The sequence below is a fragment of the Pelodiscus sinensis genome, chromosome 1 (assembly GCF_049634645.1).
Source record: "Pelodiscus sinensis isolate JC-2024 chromosome 1, ASM4963464v1, whole genome shotgun sequence".
Taxonomy (NCBI): Eukaryota; Metazoa; Chordata; order Testudines; family Trionychidae; genus Pelodiscus; species Pelodiscus sinensis.
Window position 1 is genome coordinate 45,256,964 of NC_134711.1, and position 25,721 is coordinate 45,282,684.

The window sequence follows — 25,721 nt, forward strand, 5'->3', positions numbered from 1 at the left end:
TTTTTTGTAAAGAGGATAATCTATGCTTCAGGCTTTAGAAGGAAATAATTATGAAGTGCAGTTTTGGAAAGCTTCTCTAGCAATCATGTAGTTACATCATTTCAGTAAATAAACTAGTGTTGTCCTGACCACAGGAATTTTGTTTTTTAAAGAAGCTTACTTTTACACTACAGGATACAGTATCCTAATGAATTTTACTGAAAATGCTGCTTAGCTTGGTATATGTTTTCATTAAAACAGATTTTGTGGGCCAGATCCTGCGCTGTGCCAGGTTCTCTGCAGTACTCTGGTAGTACAAAGAGGACTTGGGGAATTTCTAGATGATACCAAGTATCAGAGGGGTAGGCGTATTAGTCTGAATCTGCAAAAGCGGCGAGGAGTCCTGTGGCACCTTATAGACTAACTGAAGTGTAGGAGCATAAGCTTTCGTGGACAAAGACCCAGTTTGTCAGATGCAAGGTATATGCATCTGACGAAGTGGGTCTTTGCCCACAAAAGCTTATGCTCCTACTCTTCAGTTAGTCTATAAGGTGCCACAGAACTCCTAGATGATACCAAGGTGACCTAACTGCCTCTATACCACTAACTCCTATATTCCTCTGGGTGTAGGGGACATGTTTGGGAATGGCTGAAACTTACTCATACTTTTAGGGCATCGTCTAGACACTAAATATTGGGGGGTAGGAAGAAATATATTTTAGTTTTCCACTTTAGAGCTTTTATGTTTTGAAATATCTGCTAGTTGTCACCATTAGGGCTAGTGGACTGGACTTGGATGGCGTACTACAGTTGGACCTCCCTGGTTCAGCACCCTCAGGATCTCACTAGTCCTGTAGAAGGGAGTTTTCTGGGCCAGGGAAGGTTGGCTCCTCTACTGACAGACTCTGGACTTTCCATCTGGCTCTGAAGGCAGCACCGCTGTCAGAAACAACATAGAAATAAAAGGTAGTATTGCAAAGCCCCTCCCCTCCTGCAAAAAATGTGACACCTCTCCACAGCTATCTTTTGGATTGGGACTCCTACAATTACAATACCATGAAATTTCATATTTAAATATCTAAAATGATGAAATGTGTTTTTTTTTTTTTTTTAAATCCTGTGACCATGAAACTGATCATAATAGACTGAATTTGGTAGGATCTAAGAATAAATAAACATTTTCCCACCAATAATCCTGAAAGTGACAGATAACCAGTGAATATTCTTATAACTAAATTTAATTATTGTATAAAGGCCTTATTTTACCCTTTATCTTAGTTTCTAATGCTAGTAGGGGTGAAGAGGTTAATAGAGCATATTATGCTACCACTAGTATGAAATCATATTTACCTATTATCTCACGTTTACTTTTAGAAGTTCTTTGCATGAAAATGCAGAAAACTATTTCTGACATTATACAAAAAGGAGTGAAACCACATTTTAAGCGTTTTCCCTCAACAATTATTTCCTTATCACAGTTTGTTTCTATGGGTTGAACCTCTTCAGTCTGTCTCACCTTTGGGACTTGACCAGTGCCCAACCAGAGAATTTGCCAAAAAGTGGGAGGACAATATTGTCCAGCAACATTACCGCACTTCCACTGCTTACTGGGCTCTTACAGAACACCGAGAGCCAGGATTGGTGGAAGTAACCAAACTTTATTGGATCACAGGAAACTTGATCACACCCATGATAAGTAGACCTCTGGCTGGCTAAAATCATGCTGGGCCACAGATATTGCTGGACCTCAGAGTGCCGGATTAGAGAGGTTCAACCTATAGTAAGTTGAGATGCTTTCTTCACAAGTCAGTCTCTTGTTCTTACCCCTAATAATCATATTGTAATCTTCTGAAATCTTTGTTATTCTCTCTGGTAAGGGAGCATCTAAAACTAAAATTAGTATTCTTTGTATATTGGCATCTAAAATTCTTATATTCTTTGATCTGACATTATCCCAGGGTAGTTAAACACTGGAATAAATTACCTACAGAGGTTGTGGAACTTCCAATACTGAAGCTATTTAAGGTCAGGTTAGATAGACCTTTATCAGGGATGATCTAGATCTGTGTTTCTCAATCTTTTATTTATAAAATACACCCTTTAAAAAAATGGAAAGTACCCCCAGTACCTACAGTTTTCAGACACAAGATTTTTTTTCTACCATTGCAACACATTTGTTTAAACAACTTAATTGTAGCCTGACGGGCAATGAAATTTTTGGGTGTAAGAAGTACAAAAATAATAAAGCGCTGTAAAACTTAAAACAAAAATTAATTTTTCTCCAAATTCGTTGTGTTGACGAACCCCCCCTCCCAATCCTCCAGATTTCTCTCGAGTACTCCTAAGGGTACGCATACCACTGGTTAAGTAATGCTGATCTAGATGGTACTTGATGACCTCTCAAGGTCCCTTCCAATTCTAATATTCTATGATTCTATTGCTGTGGTTAGGAACAAAGGCATTTTGGTCTTTTTTGCAGTCACATTGTACTGAAACTTATCTAATTTTATACCAATCATCACCCAAATTATCTTTTAGCATTTCTGCTCTCCAAGCTTCTCCTTTTCAGGTACTTGCATTTTAGATTATTTTTCCGAGGTGTATTAATTAAATTTAGAATCAGCGTGTTAATAAAATTGTTTCTAGCTTCTGAATGTTTAAATACCCAACCCTCATCTCTTCAGTACACCTCTAGATACTGCTTCCCAGATAGATTGATTGGTTTATCATTGCTCTTTGTTTAAAGTACTTCTGCCAGCTTTTAGTCTGTGTCAGTGTTGGTATCCAATTTATATATTTTCATTGAGTTTGCCAGCAAATGTATTACTAAAATCAACATATTAATCAACTGTTATCTTTTTGTTCATAAAAGTTGAAAAACTACTTATGGGAAACATCATCTTGTATAGTTTCTTTGTTTCAAATCCAGTCTTTTCAAATATTTTTTATAGAAGACAAATGTTTCATTTTTTAATACCTAAATTCATAGAAATGTCCTAGAAGTGTTCAGTCCTTTGAAAATCAGTCCACTTACTGTGCCTGATTTTTTTTATTTTATTTATTTATTTTATTTTTTTAAAGAAAGCTTTATCTTGTGTCTTTCCTCATGTTCAGTTAGTACCTTATTGGCTTTCTCAGTTTGTTCTCCTTGCTGGGTGATTTAATTTATGTTAGTGGCTTCATTTACCTTAATTGAGCTGATTATTCCCAAATCTTTCAATTGTTTCCAAAGATCATGTACTTTATCAAACTTGAGAGTGTCTGAACTATTATAAAGGTGTTGTAATATTTAAAAATCCACTGCTTCAGACTACTACGAGGAATACATTATTAACATCACAATCCACCAATTGTAATTTTCAATTCAGATCAATATACTGTATTGATGGCTGCATGTACTGCACGAGCTTCAGAGGAACAGATTTTGAAGACTGTGGAACTACTTCTGTCAAGGAATGCCAATCCCAATGTTGCTTGCCGGTAAAATATTTCATTTGTTGATTTTAAAATGTTAATGGAGATACATATCATTAAAGATTGCATGTGTAAAATTCAAGGAGCAGACATGGGGAGGGATCAAGTTCTGAGAAACTAATAGCCCTAATAGGAGCAGTCTTGAAGTGTGGAAACTGAGAGACTTTCTTCATTTCACCTGCAATTTTTTTCCCCTAGAATTGGAGAGGCAAAAAAAAAAGTAGAGCGATGACCCATACTTCTCAGTAGTCTCTACACCACAACCATTACTTGAGATATTATAGTACTTTTTTGTTTAGTTGTGTTTCGGTGACACATTGCTGAAAATAAAGATACAATGTGGGCGAGGTAATATCTTTTATTGGAGCAACTTCTGTTGCTTGAAAGCTTGTCTCCTTCATCCGCACAGAGCTGACCTGAATAAGAGCTACGATAAAAGATATTACCTTCTCCCCATGTCTTCCTAATATCCTAAGACCAACATGGCTACAACATTGCCATAGCATTACTTGGTTGTTGTGGGCAGTAGGCATGCTGGCTTTCTCATGCAAGAATCACATTCCGTATAATCAGTGTGATTATACGGAAAAAAATTTCATCAGTTAATTGAGTGTATGCAACTATTAAATTTTTTATGTGGTCATATAAATTGAAGATGAAGAAAATTATATTCTACTGTGGGTTTTACAGTTATATCACATTTAATAATAAAATTACCATGTATACATGATTATAAGCTGAATTTTTTTTGGAAAAAAATCACACTGAAGGGCAAGGGTCAGCTTATGATCGGGTCATTGTGATTCACATTTTTTCCACTGGGGGGGGGGGAAGTGTCAGCAAACTTCAGTTCCCAGCCCAACAGGGCAAACCACTGGTGCTCCAGGATGTTTTTTGAACTTGGAGTGTCTGCAGGCACAGAGCATGTCAGCTCCTATTCACTGCCATTTGCTGTTCCGGGTCAACGGGAGCAGTGGGAAGTGGTGGCCAGCACTTCCCGTCTCAATGCTGCTTCCTCATCTCCCATTGGCTGGGAATGGCAAACAGTAGCCAGTGGGAGCTGAGGAAGAAGCATGGGCCAAGAGACGTGCTGGCCGCCACTTGTGGTTGCTCCTGTTGACCCAGAATGGCTAATGGCAGTGACTAGGAGCTGACAGGCTTTGTGCCTGCAGATGCTCCAGGTATACAAATGTCCCGGCAATCCAGTGGTTCGCCCTGCTGAACAGAGAACTGACCCGGTGCTGTGGACTCTGATGTATTCTAAAAGTTGGAGTCAGAAGAAACACACAAGTTTAGTAAATTTATTTTAATGTACTCTAACAAAAAACTTGTTATAACTCAAAAAATATGTATTCACATACTTTCAAAATTAGTCCATGTTTTAATGTCTCGTATAATTAAAATGCATTTATTTTAAGTCTTAAAACGCTTCAGACTCTGAATCCAATTTCCAATTGGATCCATTTCCAATTCACCAAACAGTTCATTAAACTCAGTTTGTCATAGCTGCTCCTGCATCGTCATTGTAGACAACAGCAATGTCGTCCTCAGACTCAAGATTCCTTATCACCACCCTCCATTGTATCATCAGCAAATATGGCATCGTCTTCAGATCTGTCAAGTGCATTGCTGATGCAGCATTTCCTGAATGAGTTTTCTATCATTTCCAAGGGAATGGACTCCCAAGGATCCTTGACCCATTGGGCAACCAGATTGATTTTAGGCTTCATAAGATACCCCAGGAAATTCATAGTTTTAGGCAAGGTTTTTCTTTTGAGAATAACCGGGTGGAGCTTTGATCCATTGGCCAAACATGATAAAACCACTGTAAAATGGATTTTTTCATAGCCAGAGATTTTTTTCACCAACAGCAGTTACTGTTGTATTGCTCAGAAGATCAAATTTTACTGGTATTTCATCCATATTTCTTCTTTGTGGTAGCTCAAATGCATATGCCTTTTGATGTTTTATAATAAACCTTTGGAAAGGTTCCGTTTTTTTTCTTCAAGGTCTCTTGGCAGAAGGTCTTTTGTGCTATCTTCGTTTGCTGCCAAAGACAGAGACTAAGATGGTTCATGGAGGGCATACATCAACTCACTGATGTAACAAACACTGAAGGCTTTTCTGTCTTGTATTTGTCATTTTTTGACATTTGCAAACCACACAGATGAATTCCAATTCAGGTGACAAGGTACCCATTTTGTCAACATTCAATAACCCAATCATTGAGGTCTTTCTCTAGTTCAGGAAATGAACTGCACATTGCTGGACTTTTTTTTTCTTGCTTCTTGGAATGTCTTTTAGTGTTGGTTTATTTTTTGCCATTCTCTTACCTGCTTCTCATAGATGCAGAATTCACAAGCAGCAGTGCAAATATTGTTTGCTTCCTCATATTCAACAACTTTAAGTTTAAATGCTGCATCATAAGCAGACCATTTTCTTTTCATTTCAGTTGTTCATTTTAAATTCTTGTATGAAAATCTTAGAAAATTTATGGATTTTGTAAAACTTTATAGAGGGATGTCACCTGCTTTATCACTGTCAAATTATAATTGTTGATTTATTTCAAAGAAGCCCTGCAGACTGGCATGTCTGGGGTGATAACAGACTACTTACGTTTTATTAAAGATTTCATCGATTTTCAGATTGTTTAGAGACTTAGGAGGTCCAGTGGTAATCATTCATGAAAAGATCGAATTACTCAGAAGCAGACTGACACCAGTGCCATAGTAGTAGTATTCATTGTATTTTTTGATTGTCTTGTAAGGTCTAGCACTCTGTGGAGTGAGTCAAATTTCATGTGGATATATAAATAAAAATAAAATCTTAACACATTTTATTTAAAGAAGTGTGTCCTGAATTATGTCTACAGCAGGGGTCAGTAAACTTCTGTTCCCAGCCAGATAGGGTAAACAGCATGGGCTGAGGGATCTGGTAGCTGTAGGCATGGAGCCTCTGAGCTCCCATTGGCTGCTGTTCACTGTTCCCAGCCAATGGGAGCTGAGGCTCCGTGCCCGCAGCCAGCACGTCCCTCAGCCAGTATTGACACTGACAAGCTGGGACTGGAAGTTTGTACACCATTGATATAGAGTCGACTTATACAGGTCATTGACTTTTTAACATTTTTTTTTCTGTAAGTTGGGGTGTCTACTCATGAATGAACAGGCTTATGTTCAAGTATACAGGCAGTCCCCGGGTTACGTACAAGATAGGGACTGTAGGTTTGTTCTTAAGTTGAATCTGTATGTAAGTCGGAACTGGGGTCCAGATTCAGCCGCTGCTGAAACTGATTAGTTTCAACAGCAGCTGAATCTGGACGCCAGTTCCGACTTACATACAGATTCAACTTAAGAACCCCAGGCGTCCCCAAGTCAGCTGCTGCTGAAACTGATCAGCGGCTGATTCCAGGAACCCCGGGGCAGAGCAACTCTGCCTCGGGCTTCCTGTAGTCAGCACTGGTCAGTTTCAGCAGCGGCTGACTTGGGGACGCTTGGGGCAGAGCAACTTGGGTGCTGCTGGGTTGTTCCAGTAGTGCCGCTCCTCGGCGCTACTGGACCAACCCAGCAGCACCCAAGCTGCTGTACCCCAGGCATCCTGATTCAGCCGCTGCTGAAACTGACCAGCAGTGGCTGAATCAGGACACCTGGGGCAGAGCAGCTGGGGTGCTGCCGGGTTGGTCCAGTAGCGCCCAGAGCGGCACTACGGGACCAACCGGCAGCGCCCCAGCTGCTGTACCACAGGCGTCTGGAGCAAAGCCGCGGAGCACGGGGGCAGCGGGACAGCCCAGATGCGCCGTGGCTGTCCTGCTGCCCTCGGGCTCCGCGGCTTTGCTCTGCTTTGCTCCCCGTCTCCCTGGTCTGCAGGCCAAGGGGACGGGGAGCAAAGCCGCGGAACACGCGGGCAGCGGACAGCCCAGACGCTTCTGGGCTGTCCGCTGCCCGTGTGCTCCTCCGCTTTGCTGCCTCTCCCTGGTCTGCTGGAGACCAGGGAGACGGGCCCCGTTCGTAACTGCGGATCCGACATAAGTTGGATCCGCGTAACTCAGGGACTGCCTGTATATGGTAACTGAAAGTATCTCATTGTCTTCCTTCCTCCATCCTGTGTTGTATAAGGACAAGACAGTAAATTAAATGTTCAAATTAATTTCCGCTCTGTTTTCAGGCTCTGTATGCCTGGAGATTTTTGTTCTAATTCTTTGTTACTTTTTCAGACATGTATGCATTTTGTAAAGAAAAGATATATATTTTTTATAAAATAACTTGGATAACACACCCAGGTTGGGAAATGCCTTAATTAAGGTTTCAGTTTGCCCCTTACATGTATGCATTGTAATCAATGTGAGAGACGCCTGGGGTTGTCCTCTCTTCTCAGGGCAGCCTGCATACTTAACCCCTCAACTGTAGCCCTTCTCCAGAATGATTTAAATGAAGAAAAACAAAACTTATTTGAGTTATGGACACAAGCAACACCAGTTAAATCTTCTGGTGAGGTGTATTTAAAAAACAAAAACATGATCCAGGTTTCAGTGGAGAATGCTGTTGCACTACATCAATTGACAGCAAAATGTGCCAGGAAGCATTCCAGTTCTGGAAGTATTATGGTCTTCATATAGCTTATCTTTGCTAGGTGTCTGTCTTGTTAATTAGCTATAAGTGTCTAACATTAATGTTCCCTGAAGGGTTCTTGCCTTCATAGGATACATCTCAATCTGTGAGCTGCCCAAAAGAAGAAATATCAAATTCACTAATTCAGTTCCAGAAAGGGAGCAAAATTATGCCTTTTTAATGGATTTGTGCAAGAAAAGACTCAAGGTTTTCTCTCCAATACAAAATGCACACTCTATTTCAGTTCATTGTTGCCTTTTAGACTGAAATAAGTAGTTATCACATACGGATATGCTCTAGTTATTACTAGCCTTATCTAGGTGGATTCCTCAATTTTTCATAAAACTAATTTTTAATATGCTAGTTACTTTTTAGCTTGTCTTGGAAATCAATATATAAGATCCTTGTATTAATGACTACTTTGTCATACTGTTCAGTCTCAGCTTTTGTTGTTGGTATATTTTAAAATCTATTTCCTAGATACTGAATTATAAAACATTTCTGTACTTAGAAGTAGTACTTGCTAGGCATTCCAAATGATATATGTCTATCTTGGTGTTGCATATGGTTTCTGTTCATTAAAAATATATTCCTCGGTGCCAAAAAAAAAAAAAAAAAACTTTTCATTGATCTAAAATTAAGCTGCAATATGGAAGGTTTTTTAAAAAAGAAAAAAGGCCTTGACATACAGCTATTGAAAACCTGAAAAGTCAGTTACATTTACACTTAATCTAAAAGCTAACATAGAAAGTGTGGAAATGCACAGTCCAAGTCTCTCAAAACACTTTAACATTGCCTTCTATCCTGTACACTTGCTGCACTGTGCATGTAAGATGAAAAGATATTTTGACAGAGTTCTTGGGGTGTGGGTTAAGATGACATCTTAAATTTTATTAAATCCTCTTTCTTTTTGTGGTTTGTCTTTGGAATCAAGGAATATAGTCTAATAGCCTATCGCCGTTCCCTTGGGCTCAGACAATCTACTGTTGTCATAGTCCCATTTGTAGTAACGAATTGTTACATTTGAAACTCCATTTGATTTCAAGAATTACACAGGTGACTGAGTTCCGTGTAGAAATAGAAAAGCTTGTTACCTTTTCCTCAGTCTCCAGTACTACTACGGATTCTTGAATATAGTTGCATGCAATCCTGACTTCTTTTCTGCCATCAGCTGTTCTTCCAAAAATAGATACAAATATGATCTTTAAAGATCTCTGCCATAGGTGCAACCTAGTGCAAAACAATTTACGGAGTAACTTTATATGGAAGGCCTCTAGAACCACCTGAACGGTAGTGTCTCTCTAGTACGAACTCCCTGTTTGATGTCTCTTACTAGATCATGACACAGTGGTTCCTCAAGCAGTTCCTGCAGAGATCTGAGGAACCACTATGGATCATGTGGCCACCACTCCAATCCTGACTTAACCAATTTTCAGTAGCTCATCTCATCTGCATAGGAGTTCAGGAAGTTAAATGAAATGGACATCACGAAAATGCCCTCAAAGGACAGCACATTGAAATCCTTGCAGAATGCTTTCCCTTCCCCTCTCTGGCCTTGCAGAAGGAAAGACTCGTGGCTTTATGTTTAAGGCAAAGGAAAGATGGGTCACAGTCACAAGATTATTTGCCTTGGCCAAGATACATCATGATTACATACAGCTTTAATTTGCTGTTTTTTCGCTTATAAAAGATTTCTTAAAATAAAAATATCTTGATTGGTTGGTAACTTGTTTGTGGGGGCTCATGAAAGAATTTGAACAAGAATACAAAATAGTCTGTATAGTAATACATTAAACCAAATTTGGGGAGCGTGTTCTATTAGTTTGGAGGAAATTGAGTCATAGACAAATATACCGATAGGAAATGGATCTGTCAAATGACTCCCTGATGGAAATTATAACTAACTAAATCAAGAAATTTCATATCTCCTCTCATGGAATCAGATGCAGTGGTTTTAATGGAGAACTTCTGAGTAGATGCTTCCACTTTAGGACTTTCCAGGAGAAAAACCTTTCCAGTTGGAAAAGTTTTAAGTGGGGTAGATAAAAATCAATCTTTTTATATATATGGATATAGATATCCCCAAAATCAGATTTTTTTTATTTGGGTTTTTTATTTAAATGTTTTATTTTTAAGTTCTCAATATAATATTTAATTTATCATTTTAAAAAGTTACATTTAAATTGTGCCGCAAACGTGCTCTATTCTGTCCAACCTACCATCCAGCTCTTGCTTTATATGACAATTGGCAAAATGGGTCTCTGGAATTTTTATGTATGTGATGAATATTACTGAGATTCATCTAGCATTTTCTGGTATCTTGTGTTTTTAAGTCTCAGAAAGATAAGATAAACTTTCAGGTTTTGGTGTATGCATTACAATTAATTCTTTTGTTCTTTTTTGCAAAACTGTAAAAACTGTTGCCTATCGTTAGCATTTTCCTGAACAATGTATTGTGTGTTTCATTAATATATAATGGCCCACAACTCGTGTTCAGCTTGCAAGTTAGTTTTTTGGTAGCAAGTTTGCAAAACTCCCAACACCTCATTCTGTCATTCACTAGTTCCTTTAATAGACTTGTTAATACATCTCACTTGAGGATGTCAATTTATAGATAAATAACTTAATGAGTATGCGAAATTTAGTTATGAACCGCATAACATCCAAGATGCACACTTTTACCCTGATACTGTTCATTGGTATCTGTCTGAAAAAGGAATAAAATATCAACCAGTTCAAGAGATTTAACATCTAAGATCTAGAATTTTAAAATAAACTCCTTGAGATAGAGACCCTCTTTATTCTGTGTTTGCATAGTACCTAAAACACTGGGGTCTTGATCCGTTACTGTGGTTCTTACTTGCTACTTCAGTACAAATAATTATATCAAACTGGAGAAATGAAATTCAATAAGGATAAATGCAAAGTATTCCATTTAGAAAGGAATGATCAATTGCACACAATATTGGAAATAACATCTTAGGAAGGAGTCAGGGACTGCAGAAAGGGATCTAGGGACCTCAGTATGAGAGAACAGTGTGGAAAAAAAAAGAGCAAGCATCGTTCTAGGAGATATGAGCAGAAATGTTTTAAGAAATGAGAAATAATTTTTCCACTCCGCACAGATTAAGCCTCAAATGGAGTATTGGGTCAAGTTCTAGGCACTGCATTTCAGTTAAGATGTGTACAAATTAGAAACAGTCCAGAAGAGCAACAAAAAATGATTTAAAGTCTAGAAAACATGATCTATGAAGGAAGAGTGAAAGAACTGGTTTTGAAGTCTAGAAAAGAGGCCCCTTCTCAGTCTTCTAACAGCGTTCACATTTCTAAAAGGTTGTTTGTAAGGAGGAGAGAGAAAATTTATTCTCAGCTTCTGATTGATAGAACAAGAATGGATTTAAATTGCAGTAAGGGAGGTTTAATTTAGTAAAAACTGTCAGGATGGTTAAGCACTAGAATAAGTTACTGAGGGAGATTTGTGGAATTTTCATCACTGGAGATAAGAGCAGGTTAGACCAGCAGTGGGCAATAAAAATGACAGCCCACCAGAATTAGACCCTGGTGGGCTGCCACTGCTATATTTACCTGTGCCTCCACAGATATCAGGCAGTTGCAGCTCTCATTGGCTACAAATCGCCGTTCACAACCAGTAGGAGCAGTGGGAAGCAGCGCGGACCAGGGTCCCACTTCCCTCCACTCCCATTAACTGCAAATGGTGATTTGCCGCCAACGAGACCTGTGAATGGCTGATACCTGTGCAGGCACAGGTAAACATAGAGGTGGGTGCCCACTAGTAGCCAGTCCTGTGGACTGGATCTGACCTGCTGGCCGGAATTTGCTCACTCTTAGTCTGCCCATCCCTGATCTAATCTGCAGCCCTCAGATTGTATGTGGCCCATTATGGTTATCTGATTGCAGGCCATGAGATTTTCCTGACATTGACTGTCTTCAGGCACTGCCTCCCACAGGTCCCAGTGGTTGCAGTTCTTTTTCAGGTTAGGCTCCACTCAAGTATTAGGATCTCCATGTCTGTGCACGTATATTTAAGTGGACCTATTAGAGATGTCCACTGGATAGCTGTTATCTTATAAGCGACTGCTTGTCAATTAACATTCTGGTTAACCGCATCGCTTTCCCCACCCCTCTCCTGTGTGCTTTGCATTTAAAACTCAGATTGGCAGCCAGCCCATCTGGGTTTTAAATGAAGAGCATGCGAGGGAGCCTCCTGCCACCCCTGTCCCAGGAGGCCTGAGTGGCTCCACCTGCTACCCCACACTGCTGCCTCTCTAGCAGAGAGGCAGCAGTGTGGGGTGGCAGGGGGCTCCCTGGGAGTAGAGGTGGGAGCACACTGGCTGATGGCCTGGTTGGGAGCAGGGGCATTTTAAAGTAACGCTGTAACTGCTAAAAATTGTTGTGGCTACACAATTACTAAAATAAACTGTATCTAACACCCCTAATGCTTATATGCATTCATAAATTGGGTGACATCAAACTAGCCCATATGCAGGCACAAATATGTACACATTTTAAAACAATTTTGAGGATGACTAAAAATGTTTGTGTTCCTTAATATTCTGATTTGAAAGTTTGTTAAATGTGATGTTTCTTGGGGGCTGATGCTTGGCTGATGGTATGGGGAAGCTTTCATTAAGAAATTGCTCAATTTGCTAGGTGTTTTTCCAGGTTGCTTGGTTAATGTGCAAGTTTTAGAAGAAATTGCATAACACTTTAATTTTAGTAGAAAACATTTATTGCTACTGATAAGATAGACGCAAGTCCGCACTACCATATAGTAATTTCAGAGGCCTTGACATTATCATTGTATGATCGTTAACTTAGTCAGATGGCAAACAGCGCACATTTCAGTAATGGTAAATAGCCTGGGAAAAGTACATTTTTAATCAGATCATAAATTTAACCATAAATAGCACTGTAGCAGAGATGTAGAGCAATTAACATTTAATATTGTATTGCAGTGAAGATCTTTGATCTACTGAAGTCAGCCAATTTTTACATTATATTTAATTAATGACCCTTTTAGTGTTCCTTATTCTATAGGTATGAACCCAGGACAAAGTGACAAACATTTTATTAATATAATTTCTGAAACACCTAGTGTGGGGCATTTTACGGCAATACAATGAGGATAAAATACTAAAAATTGGAAGGAAAATGCATCCACTTAAATACCATGTACAAATAGTGTCCCCAAACCCAAAATAAATTTTTTTGGGAAAAAATGTTCAAAATAGGAATGTATGGAAATAGTTGACTACCTCTGCTTACCAGGTAGTCAAGTCAACTACTTGCTGCCTCTGTGTCAGAGGCAGCAGCGGAAGGGGAGCCAGCTTTAAAAGCTGGTTCCCTCCAGCACCCTCTCTTCAGGGGTGAGTGGGCAGAGCTGGTGCGAGCCGGGACTCTTCAGTCCTGCTCACGCCGCCCCCAGAACTAACCCCGCTGCTGCTGCTATGCGCTCAGCTCCTACTACATTTAAACTGCAGAGTTGTGGCAGGATAGCAAGCACCCCTCTTTCCCCCTTCTGAAATTCCATTGACTAATCTATTACTTATTAACCGCAATTTAACATTCCTAGTTGAAAATATATAAAGGGGAGCCCAAGGAGATTGGGCTAATGAGACCTGGAGAGAGTCTTTAAATGTGGATAGTGAGGTCAGCTTTTCTGGCTTTCTCTGAGAAACTATTTCATGCTTTCAGAATGAATATTCAAGGGACCTTCATGTTGACTGAACCATGAGACTAACAGACCCACTCCTCCTTACCATAATTTCTGGGCAGAATGAAAAGGGTAGGTGGCCTGATTTTTTTTCATAGGTGATAGTCACGACGTGCAACTCACATTGATATTAGAGGAAGAAAGTCTAAAAAAGATGCAGTTGAACTGTATCTATAATTATTAAAAATAACTACACCTTCCAGTGAAAAATGAACAATAGAAAGCATGTCAGTGGTTTCTTTCTCTTCTTGCCAGAAAGGCCAGGATTATTGTTTAACATAATATGTGTTGGATGCCTTGGTGTTGATTCAGTTAGCTGTAGTCAGGGCAGTATGCAAACATAAATTAATAGTTGTACCAAAGCCTATTCAAACATACAATTTAAAAGCATTTTGACACTTAAAAATGTTGCTTGTTTTACTAGGCCAGCAGTTCATGTGTGACTGAAAGAAGCGACTAGTCGACTATCTGATAAGTATAGTTGACTAGTGATGCGACTAATCGCTCTCCCCCCCCCCCCCCCACACACACACACCTTGCTTCCTCTATCAGAGAAAGGCAGCAAGGGGGAGAAGTAGGAGCTGGTGCTGGGGGGGAGCCAGGTTAAAAGCCATTTCCCCCCAGCACTACCTTCATGGGGGGCAGGGGAGGTAGAGGCACTGCAGTAATGAAGCGAGCGGGGACTGAAGCAGTCTCCACTTTCACTGGTTCTGCTGTGATTCTGCTTTTGAAATATACAAGAGCCTCAGTGAGGATCTTGTACATTTCAAAGGTTCAGGTGCCACAGGGAATGCGGGGCCAGAAAGAGCTCTCCCACTGGTCCCGTGTTCCCTATGGGGCTTCCTTTTGAAATGGCATACATTTCAAAGACTTAGGTGCCACAGGGAGTGCTCCTTTTGAAATGTATGAGAGCCCTACTAGGGCTCTTGTACATTTCAAAGGCTCAGGCATGGCAGGGAGGGAGCGTGGGGCTAGTCCTCCACTGGCCCTGCACTCCCTGCAGGGCTTCCACTTTTGAACTGCAGCAAGAGCATGGCAGGGCTAGGGTAATGTGGATGTCCTGGCCCTGGTCCAATTTTGCAGTTGCTGGGGCCCTCCCCTGGAGCCTCAAACCTCCCCTGCTGCAGTGCATGTGGCCCTGGATCAGTATTCCGTGTAACTTGAGCATTTGGAAATCCACCCAGGAGAGATTCAGATGCCTCCCATTTGATTAGAGGAGCACCCACAGTCAGCAGCACATCACGTCCATATTGGTGCACATAAAAAAATTCATTCTGGTTGGGGTGGGGAAAATTAGAGGGGACACTGCTGGTGAAGTACAAGTTTAAAAGTTAACTTGCTGGTCAATAATATGGTGAAAAGTATGTGGTAACATTGTATGTGACATTATTAATTCCTTTATGATAGCACAGGTACAAACCCTGACTAGGTTAAAAATTGTTAAAGAGGTCTGGTCTGTCCTAAACAAAAAATGTGTTGACTTTAGTTTGCATATAAGTAGGAAACAGAGTCCTTGAGACACCAAAAGGGGGAAATGGCAGAAAAGAAGGCATGTCTGCAATTCAGCATATACAGGGGAGAAGAAAGAGCATAGAGCCACCTTCTTGATCAGTCTCTTCTCTTTGAATCCATTATGCTTAGAGGAGTAATACCAGAAAAATCCACTCAAACAGTGACTGGACTATAAAGGTGAGGGGACAAACACCCCAACGTGCGTATCCCTTTTTTTTAACCTAATGGGACAAAAGAATCAGCTCTTTGACTTTAGGGACAATCCTGACCTGAATATTTTGTCAGCAATGTTGCTGGGAACCTGTGGCATGAATTTTACCTTGAACAAAGTTTAGGTTCAGTATTAGCTACTAGAAGCGTTTTCTTTTTCTCATGTAACAATTTTTTACTTTAAGTACCAGTATAAGGTTTTAGTTTATTTTTTGTAGTTAAACTTCCTATTTCTAATCAAAACTAATCCAGTATTGTGTTTAAACTGGATTGTTTGGTAGGTGTAGTTGAAGTACTGAAGTGCTGAATATTCATCTCTTACATGAGAGAGCTGGACAATACAGAACACAGCTTTTGGGGAAAATTCAGGACTTGGAGTTTGTTGGGGCCACCCTGCAAGTAGTAGCCATGGCTGGTGGAAGCCAGATGGTGACTGCTCAGTGGCTGATACACTGTTAGGATTTCTGGGCCATGTCTCATATAGTGCCTTTACAGACATTGTACAGGATCACTGCTTACTCAGCTGAAGTTTGTCTAACAGTGCCTAATACCAGCTGCTTCAACGGGGATGAACAGATGGAGCAATCGAAATAATTCATCCCCTCTTGTCCGGTCTCAGTATCTGGCAGAGACCTGACCGTCTTAATAGTCTTGAGGGACCTTTTTTTTTTCCACGATCTTATCTAATTCTTTTAAAATCCACTTGTATTTTTTACCTTCAGAACATCCCTTGATGATGCAATCCACAGGTTGACTGTGTATTGTCATAATGGGGATGTGAGAAATTTATGTTGAAAACACAGTGTGAAGTAATGTTTTTGTGGAGAAGACTTTTTCTTTTGTGTGTCACTTCATTGTTGTGTGTACCACCCAGAGCTGTCCCATCCATAGGATGATTTGGGGCTGCTGTCCTAGGACCTGCACTTTCAGGGGGAGTAGGGTCCTTTGGGGCCAGGGCAGCATGGAGCATTACCAGAGGGCCTGGTGTCTGAGAGATTCCCTTTGTTTGTTTGTGTCCACCTTTTCCACCCCTCTTCCCTGTCCCTCTTGAGGGACAATTCTCATGAGACAGTTCTTCAGTGGGATGTCCAGTCTCTCATCTTAGTGAGAGCCACAAGGAAGTTCCTCTGTACTTCAGGAGGCAAGTTTTTCCCCTACTATTTTCTTATACTCAAAGTAAATGGTGTTTGCTTTCTCATCAATTCTGATTACAAAACACAGCATCAAGCTGCCTATGCTGTCCCTTCACTACTTACTAGTCCTGTTTATTAGCTGTGACATCTTGAGACATGAGGTACCAATGTCCATTTGCAGAATCTGAAACTTGTATTCCTTCTGCAAGTTGGAGGCTTAGGTAGCTGTTTTTTCAACTATCCTAAAATGTGAGATTAGCCCCAACAGGGGTTCTTGAGTTTCCAGGGCATACGGTCATCCTTGTAAGACTCATGATCATTGGTACTCTTCCCAGTAGGCACCACCTTAACTTCTGTATTGTGTGATTAAGACTTTTATTTTAGACCTCCCAATTGGGATCTGAACAGGAGTTTAGCAGAGATCACCTCTCAGGGAGCCTCAGAAGTTCTGTGAAGAAGAGTAGTTGTTCTAGCAACCAGATTCATTGTCAATCCATGGCTTTCTTTTCTTTCTCTCTCAATGAGGCAGTGGCACCAGCCTCACCATCAGATGACTACTGACAATTTTGGGACCACCTAGAGAGCAAAATGGAAGCTATCCAGATTCTCCTGGAGGAAATTCATGACCCTACCCACAAGCTTCTGCACATACTCCAGACAATAAGATTTAGCAAAGTGGTGCTTCTTCTCAACAAGATTGCACTGATACTGGCCAAGAGGATTTGGCACACTCCAGCAACCTGACTCCAAGAAGGATGGACAAAAGGTACTTTGTTCCAGCTAAGGAAGTAGAATATTTGTTTTCCCAACCTGTTCCAAATTCCTTTGTGATCCATGAAGTCATTGAACACAACAGACTGCACCAGCCCCCTTGTTCAGTCCTTCTTGCAATGATTTCAAACCAATGGATCTTCTCTGAAGTGTCTTTTGTGCCAGCATACAGTTTTATATAGTTAATTTTTAGGCACTGATGTGTAAATATGACTTTATTAATTATGTTAAATTGTCTGAATTCATTAGCAAGCTTCCAGAGATCTTATTTTCAGGCCCTTCTCAATGAAGGAAAGCTGATAGATCATCCCTCTAGGCATTGTTAGATTTAGCAGCTACTGCATTGTATTCCATGGTGACTTCAGTTGTCATGAGGTAGGCTTCGTTGTTTCACTCCTCTGGGTTTCCCAGTGAAGTTGAAGCTATTGTGGAGGATCTCTCGTCAAGGGTAATAGTCTGTACAACGAGAAACCAGTTGCACACTTTCAGAGGTTACCAGAAAGTCCTCCACTGTTTGGGTATGTATCCCTCAGCACCTTGGATAAAGTACTCTAAGCCACCTTCAAATTGACATGGTCATGCTCATCAAAAGAGACTGAACCTCCTAGAAAACATAAAGCGTACAGTGCAGCAGGCAGAATGCACTGCCATCATTCTCCCCTCAGCCTCCTGCCAAAACATTAATTTGATGTGATTTTTGAGAGCCACCAATCTCCATGCTGCCAGACACACTCATCCCCTTTGGTGGCCTCCACATGTGGTGGAGATGATCTTCACCAGCTATGCTTACTGAATTTCTTTTCATCCCTACATCAACCCCTCTCCTCACATTTCCCATCCTTCTTCAGGGATACTTCTCATAAGAGGACTCTCGGGAGGTAGATTTCCATTGCTGGAAATTAAAGAAAAAAAGATTGAGTGTTTTTTCTCCAAAAGATAAGATCTAAAATTTGTGGTTGGGGATTTTCAGTGGCATGTTATACATGAGATCAGACTCTATGACCTTGGAAATTATGAAGCATTTCTCCATCTGGTGCGCAGCATTCTGTATCTGCTAAGGACTCTGAGATCCCTGCATCTTGGAGTATCTCCTGTTCCTGAAGACACCCACCCTATGACCAAGATATTTTTGAAGGGATGTCATCAGAACCTTTACTTTAGTATTGACAGAAACTCCTAATTGGGATCTTAATCTGGTATTGTCATCACTCCTGAATCCACCGTGATAAATCAGGGTCCAAACACCTTCAGGGTCCTGAATCCCAAAGAGTGAGCAGTTGAATCAATTATATACAATGTTATGTCTTTTATGAAAGCGTTAATGTTCTAAACTTAATGGTCCTGATCTGTGGCTTGTAATTTTCTAAACCAGAAGTTCTTAAAATGTGGTCCACAAGCTCCATTCAGGTGGCCATATATGGTTCCTTCAAAGGTTCCAACATTGGAAGGCTTTCTGTATGAAAATGAGCTGAGTCTTGTACAAAAATATATCTATATATATTCAAAGATCATTTTGTTGCTCTTAGCAGCAGCAGAATTACTTTCCCAGTAGATGCGGAAAGTAGTAGATATAGAACTACTTTCCAAGCAGTTAGAGAGATAATCCTTTTGGATTTGAAATCAGTGAGCTGCCCTCTGGCTTTTTGAATAAGGCACAAGAGTGCTTGTTGGAACTTTCTTACGACAAAACATTACGGTTGGAATTTAAGACCTTTCCATAATTGAGTTTTGAATTCAAAGAACTGGAGACTAACCGGAATTTGCAGACTGTGTATTTTCTAATACCATTTGCTACTGACTACCTATGCAAGACAAGATTTCATCACTTACTGCCTTCAAGTCCAAATACAGAAAGAGGATGAATGCTCAACTTGACCTGCCCAGCTTCCATGAACTTTGCTCACAAAAACAGGCAGATCCATCACATTCAAAGGTATGACTACTGTGATAGGGTCAGGCTTAGAGGCCTGCAGGTAAATAATAGAAAGCAAATATATTAGCCCCAGATTAAATAGGTCTCCTTTCCCGGGGAAAAGTAAAAAGGGATCGTTCAGAACAATCAGGTATTTGTCAGAATCAGGTAAGGCAAAAAGACCAATTGAGATACCTGAAGTCAATCAGTAATTTTCTAGAACCAATTAAGACAAACTCATTAGGACACCTTGAGCCAATTAAGAACAGCTAGTATGGTTAAAGACAACTCTTTTGTTAGCTCATTGTGAACACAAGAAGCTGGGGCTAAGAAGGCACTGTGGAAGGTGAGTTGACCTGGATAGTGGAATGCACCATAGGAGAAGGACTAATTTGGAAAAGTCTGTCCTGTCTCTGAACTATTTGGAGGGGCAGCAGAGATTATGGGTTTCCTCTCTTTTCCCAGTGCTGGCCAATGATGAAGCAAGTAAATAAACAGCAAGTTTGTGCCCCAGGAAAAGTGCATAAATCAAGGGATGCTATGAGCCTCTGAGGCGAGCAGTCTGCCTGAAAGTGCAGGACCCACTAAGGCAGAGAAGGAACTTGGTCACACTACTGATATTAAAATGAGTTGTGTGTGCTTTTATTTTTAGAACAAAAGAACATTTATTACTAAGTATTTTTATATAGCGCTTTTATCCAAAGCACTTTACAATAGCTAGCTACCCATGCTAACAATATTTGAAAAGATCATTAAGTGGTTTGCTGAGACTGTCAGCAATTTTCAAGTGGTCCGTGGGAAAAAAAGTTTGACAATCACTGCTCTAAACTTAATGGTTGTTAAACTCATAAACAGACTATATAGATATTATGTATTTGTGTATATTGAAAGCTATATTCCCTATTTGTCATGCAAGTGGGCAAGGAGAGGCTATTTCCTTAGCCAGGTGAAACTAACTACTAGGACCTAGTGTGGTTCAGCACAGGATGAGACAAGTTCATCCCAAAGTTTCTCTCCAATTTTCATCTGTATCAAACCACTAAATCTACCTGTTTTCAGTACGAACCCTCACATTACAGAGCAGGCAAGAAGCCCCATTTTCTGGACATCCATAGACCACTGGCTTTTTAGCAGCAAAGGACAGAGACTTTTAGGAAGTCTTTGAGATTATTTTTCTACCACTAAGGGTGCATCTACACGGCACTCTAAACTCGAAATAAAATATACAATTTGTACTACACAAATTGCGTATCTTATCTCAAATCTGTTTCAAAATAACACACTATTTTGAGCCATTTCTTAACTCTCGTGCAATGAGGTTTACTGGGATGACAAGATAGTGCACCTGTTGTTTTGAAAAATATTTTGAAATAACGGGTGGCTTGTATAGATATGGGGTAACTATTCCGAAATAGCCGTACAGTGTAGATATAGAGTCAGAAAAGGAGAGCATTCTCATCTCACAGATTCTTGATGGATTTTGGATTGCATTCTGCTTTATGAACAAATGGAAACTCTTTCCCTTGAGGTGTGAAGGTCCATTTAATCAGAGCACAAGCTATATCCATGGCATCTTTATAGGTTTTACCATTCATAGAAATTTGTAGAGCTCCAACAAGGAGCTCAGTACACATCTGTGCTAGATGTGGCTCTCAGGTGTAGGCTGCTTCTGCAAATTCATCCTTTGGTAAAGTGATGCTGTGGACTCCTTGTCTATGAATAGTACTTGTGAGTCACCCAAAGTGACTCGCCATAAGTACTATCACTCAAAAAAAAGGTTACACTTTTGGTAACAAATTATTTGAAGCCATTGATTCCGTATGAATAGTCTATTACCTGGTCTCCTTTCTCTCTGTTTCAGATGCTTCTTAGATGAATTGGGAAGAGTAGGAACAAGATGCAGTTGGTCCATCTGCTGCCCCTTTGGTTCAGAATACTAAGGGTGTGTCTAGACTACATGGCTCCCTCAACGGAGCCAAGTAGATGAGTTTACTAGACATAGCAAAATGAAGCGGCAATTTAAATAATCGCCGCTTCATTTACATAAAAATGGCCGCCACACTGTGCTGATCAGCTCATTGTCGGCACAGCACGGTAGTCTAGACGGGGATGAGCTGACCCCAGAACCCTTTGTCGTCAGATCCTTTATGCCTCGTCCTGCTGGGCCAAATCCTCTTCTCTCCCCTAGAGAAGGCACAGAGATGGAGTAACTAGCCCCCTGCACAGCAGTGCAGACACTGAACCACTTCAGTTCTGGGAGGATGCAGTTCTAGGGCACAACACCAAAAAAATGAATCAAAGCCCCAAATCCATTTTTCTCTCTGTAAAAGTTTTATACTGTGAAAGCCCATCAGGTAAGCTCCCTTTATCAATGAAAGAGAGAGATCCACAGTGATTGCTTCCTCCAGTTTCCAATCATTTACACTGGGTCTCATAAAATGTATTTTATTAAGTATGAAAAGTAGGATTAAAGTGGCTGCAAGTAAAAACAGATCAAGTAACTTAAAATTGATACAAAACACATAGCATATAGTTCTAATTCACTAAAACTTATCACATGCAAATTCTTACCCAAAACAGCAATTCTTAATTCAGGTCTAAGTTTCAAATCAGAGTTAAAATCTCTTATTAGGATTTGAGTCTCCAGCACCTCAAAAGTTTTTTTTTTTTGTTTCCACAGTGTGTGCCAGGTAGTTTCAAAAGCCAGTTGAAGACCAAAGATGTTGCTTAAAAAGACTTTCCCCCAGGGAAGGAATCCTTTGTTTGGTATTACCCCTTCCCATTGAAAAACACTAGGTTCATCGTGAATTCCAGTACCAAGTGGTATGGTCAGCTGTCTTCCTAGAACCAGCCACCACTTGGACTTACAGGACAAACAAGGATGTTTACATATCGTTGAGTTGACCACCAACTCATTAGGCTTCTGGAACACAAGTAATGGCTCTCATCATATTTAAAATTATAAATAAATTCACATTTCATATTTCTAACTTCACATAAGGATATTCTGATCCAACAGATTGTAATATTAAAATCAGTAGGTTACAAGAGGTATTTTGATTAAAACATCTTAGTTATGCATATTCATAAGCCAATTTTCATAAAGCATGGGGGTACCATCACATCCATGCCTGAAGAGAAATTTTTGACCCTCTTAGTTGTGTAACTGTTTTAAATATTTAGATGATTGCTGCTAGTATTTCCTCATTAAACTGGATAACAGTACCGTATATTCCGGCGTACAAGACGACCTCTGATGTTAAAAAACATCCCCCCAAAATCGGGGGTCGTCTTGTACGCCGGATGCACCGCCGCCGGAGCCCCTCCGCGGCTTTGAAAGCCTCGGGGGAAGCCGGCGGGGGGGCATCCCAGGCGCGCATGGGCTGCCCCCCCCGCCGGAGCCCCTCCGCGGCTTTGAAAGCCTCGGGGGAAGCCGGCGGCGGGGCATCCCAGGCGCGCATGGGCTGCCCCCCCCGCCGGAGCCCCTCCGCGGCTTTGAAAGCCTCGGGGGAAGCCGGCGGGGGGGCATCCCAGGCGCGCATGGGCTGCCCCCCCCCGCCGGAGCCCCTCCGCGGCTTTGAAAGCCTCGGGGGAAGCCGGCGGCGGGGCATCCCAGGCGCGCATGGGCTGCCCCCCCCGCCGGAGCCCCTCCGCGGCTTTGAAAGCCTCGGGGGAAGCCGGCGGCGGGGCATCCCAGGCGCGCATGGGCTGCCCCCCCCGCCGGAGCCCCTCCGCGGCTTTGAAAGCCTCGGGGGAAGCCGGCGGCGGGGCATCCCAGGCGCGCATGGGCTGCCCCCCCGCCGGAGCCCCTCCGCGCCGCCGCGGAGGGGCTCCGGCGGGGGGGCAGCCCATGCGCGCCTGGGATGCCCCGCCGCCGGCTTCCCCCGAGGCTTTCAAAGCCGCGGAGGGGCTCCGGCGGGGGGGCAGCCCATGCGCGCCTGGGATGCCCCGCCGCCGGCTTCCCCCGAGGCTTTCAAAGCCGCGGAGGGGCTCCGGCGGGGGGGGGCAGCCCATGCGCGCCTGGGATGCCCCGCCGCCGGCTTCCCCCGAGGCTTTCAAAGCCGCGGAGGGGCTCCGGCGGGGGGGGGCAGCCCATGCGCGCCTGGGATGCCCCCCCGCCGGCTTCCCCCGAGGCTTTCAAAGCCTCGGAGGGGCTCCGGCGGGGGGGGGGGGCAGCCCAGGCGCTCCTGGCGGCTTTGCTCCCGGTGCCTCTGGTCTGCTGGGGACCATCTCCAGCAGACCAGGGACACCGGGAGCAAAGGAGGCGGAGGGGCGCTGGGGTATAAGATGAAACCCTATCTTTTAATTAAAAAGATAGGGGGTCGTCTTATACACCCAGTCGCCCTATACGCCGGAAAATACGGTAGTTAAATATGTTAAAGGAGTTTTGTCTTTAAAATAAAGAATTTTAAGTTTAGTATAAAACTTAAATACAAGTTTTTGTCAAACAGATATAGAAATTAAAATTGAAAAGTTTTCTGTAACTCTAGCTTTCAAAACACACACAAGCATTTATTTCTTCCAGTTCAGATATTGCATAGTAGTTCTGGCATCAGAGTAATGAAGCTGACTGTCCTGAAGTTAGAATGTTCCAAACTGTTGTATCATCAGTGTGATAAAAGTTTTTTTTATACAAGTTTCAATGTTTTAAATATTTTCAGGAGTTGCATTATGCCCAATGTAGTTTCAGTTAATAATGAAAATTGAATCCATGACAGATCAGGATTTCTTTTTAAATGTATCAGAAAAATAGGGACGCCACTGAGTTAGATTAGGTTATGCCAAACAATTAATTCTCCTAGTAAAGCAACTATGGGATTCTTCAGAGTAAATCCTGATTTGTAAGTTACTCTGAATAACTTTTGTGTATCATGTCAATTCTAAAAATATAAAAGTAAGAATTTGTAAACAATTAGTAGATCATAATTCAGCCTGAAAGGGAAATTAAGCATTTTGGGATTGGAATCCTATAACTACAGGCTATTGTTTTCACCATGCTTCATTGAGTTTTGTGCATGAATTCCTGGTAACACAGTAGATTTTCTGTAAACAGATGCTTTAGTCACCCTCTAGTGGATGTCAATATGAATTAAGCAGACTGCTTTTTAAAAGTTACTTCTTATTAGGGCTCCAGGTCTGTGGTGGAGTCACACACTTTCCATGGCTTCTGCAGCAACCCATATGGGTAACCCCGGGGCCACACAAGCAGCTGGCTGCAGGGCCAACTACTCTGGTGGCCTCACAACCAGCTACTCTGGCCATTACTGGAGATGCTTCATGGCCAGTTGCACTAGCCACTGCTTGGGTGGCCCAAAGTTTTCCTTACAATGGTATCTGTCTGGTAGGCTCTGGTTCCTGCCCTGGAGTCATGCCCTCATGGCACCATGTATTGGGACTTGCCACCTCCTCATTCCTTCTTACTATTTGTGATCGTAGCTGGAACTTTGCTTGTTTCTTGCATTACAAGTATTCCCTTTCAGTGGACTTTTCTAAGAATAAATAGTAAATAGTTTGTTGGAATTGAGTTAGCATGCAGGTAAATAGTTTGCCTCATGACCATCACAGAGGTCCTGGCGCAGATTGCCACATCAGCTTTCTTTAAAGCTACCTGGAGGAATTTCTCAGCTACTGCCTTACCTTCCTCCACTAGGGCCAAGAATTCATCCAGGGCCGTCCTTAGGCATACATTGCATCCATAGTTGCCTAGGGTACAAGTAAATTTGGGGCACCAGGGGTGCTTGTAGTTTCTGGCAAAAGGGGAAATTGCCACCCATTTCCAGCCAGCTATGCTGCCTCTCCCACTGCTCCACCTTTGGCCCCCAATTCACACCACATTACACTTGGCATTTCCCATCTGCTCCACCACCAGCTTCCTTGCCCCCTCACTCCCCACAATCCTGGGTCTCTTCCTGCAGCCCTTATTGCAGCCCCTGCCCTGTGGAGTGGCTGCCTTTCCCTACCCATTGTAGGAAAGCAGTCGCTTGGGCTGCATAGGGCAGCAGGAATAAGGACAGCCCTGAATTCTGGAGGCAGGAGTTGCTTGAACTTGGTCATGGCTGACCAGGAGTTAGTTGTACTAGCTGAGGAAGGTCCAATAATTGACATTTCTTAGCTGGAGCCACCTGTTATGTGTACTTTTCTGCCAAATGGATGGAACTTTTTGGCATCCTTGGCTATAGGGGATAGCCCTTGTCCCTGTCATTTGCCACCAAAACAACCAGGAAGCCCACTGGAGGTGACCATACAAAAACTCTCACTATTCAGGAGAACAAAGTATTTCTTCTCCATCCGTTTAGCACTGGGCTGGAAGGATGTGTACTTTTATTGGCTCTAGGATTGACATGGTTCAAGGGCAGGGCCACAAATGATGGCCTTGATGAGGCCACTAATAT

At 41.8% G+C, this 25,721-nt stretch overlaps 1 protein-coding gene across 2 annotated transcripts in view; it reads left to right on the forward strand.

Annotated features, from left to right (window-relative positions):
* The window catches only part of ASZ1 (ankyrin repeat, SAM and basic leucine zipper domain containing 1), an 88,785-nt gene that overhangs the window by 19,929 nt on the left and 43,135 nt on the right, over positions 1 to 25,721 (forward strand). Inside the window, exon 4 of one of the 2 annotated variants that reach the window (XM_014573333.3) lies at positions 3,348 to 3,459. The exons of the other annotated variant lie outside the window; for it this stretch is intronic. Coding sequence (XP_014428819.3) covers positions 3,348 to 3,459 — 112 coding nt within the window. The remainder of the gene's footprint in view (positions 1 to 3,347; positions 3,460 to 25,721) is intronic. 2 annotated transcript variants of the gene reach the window in all.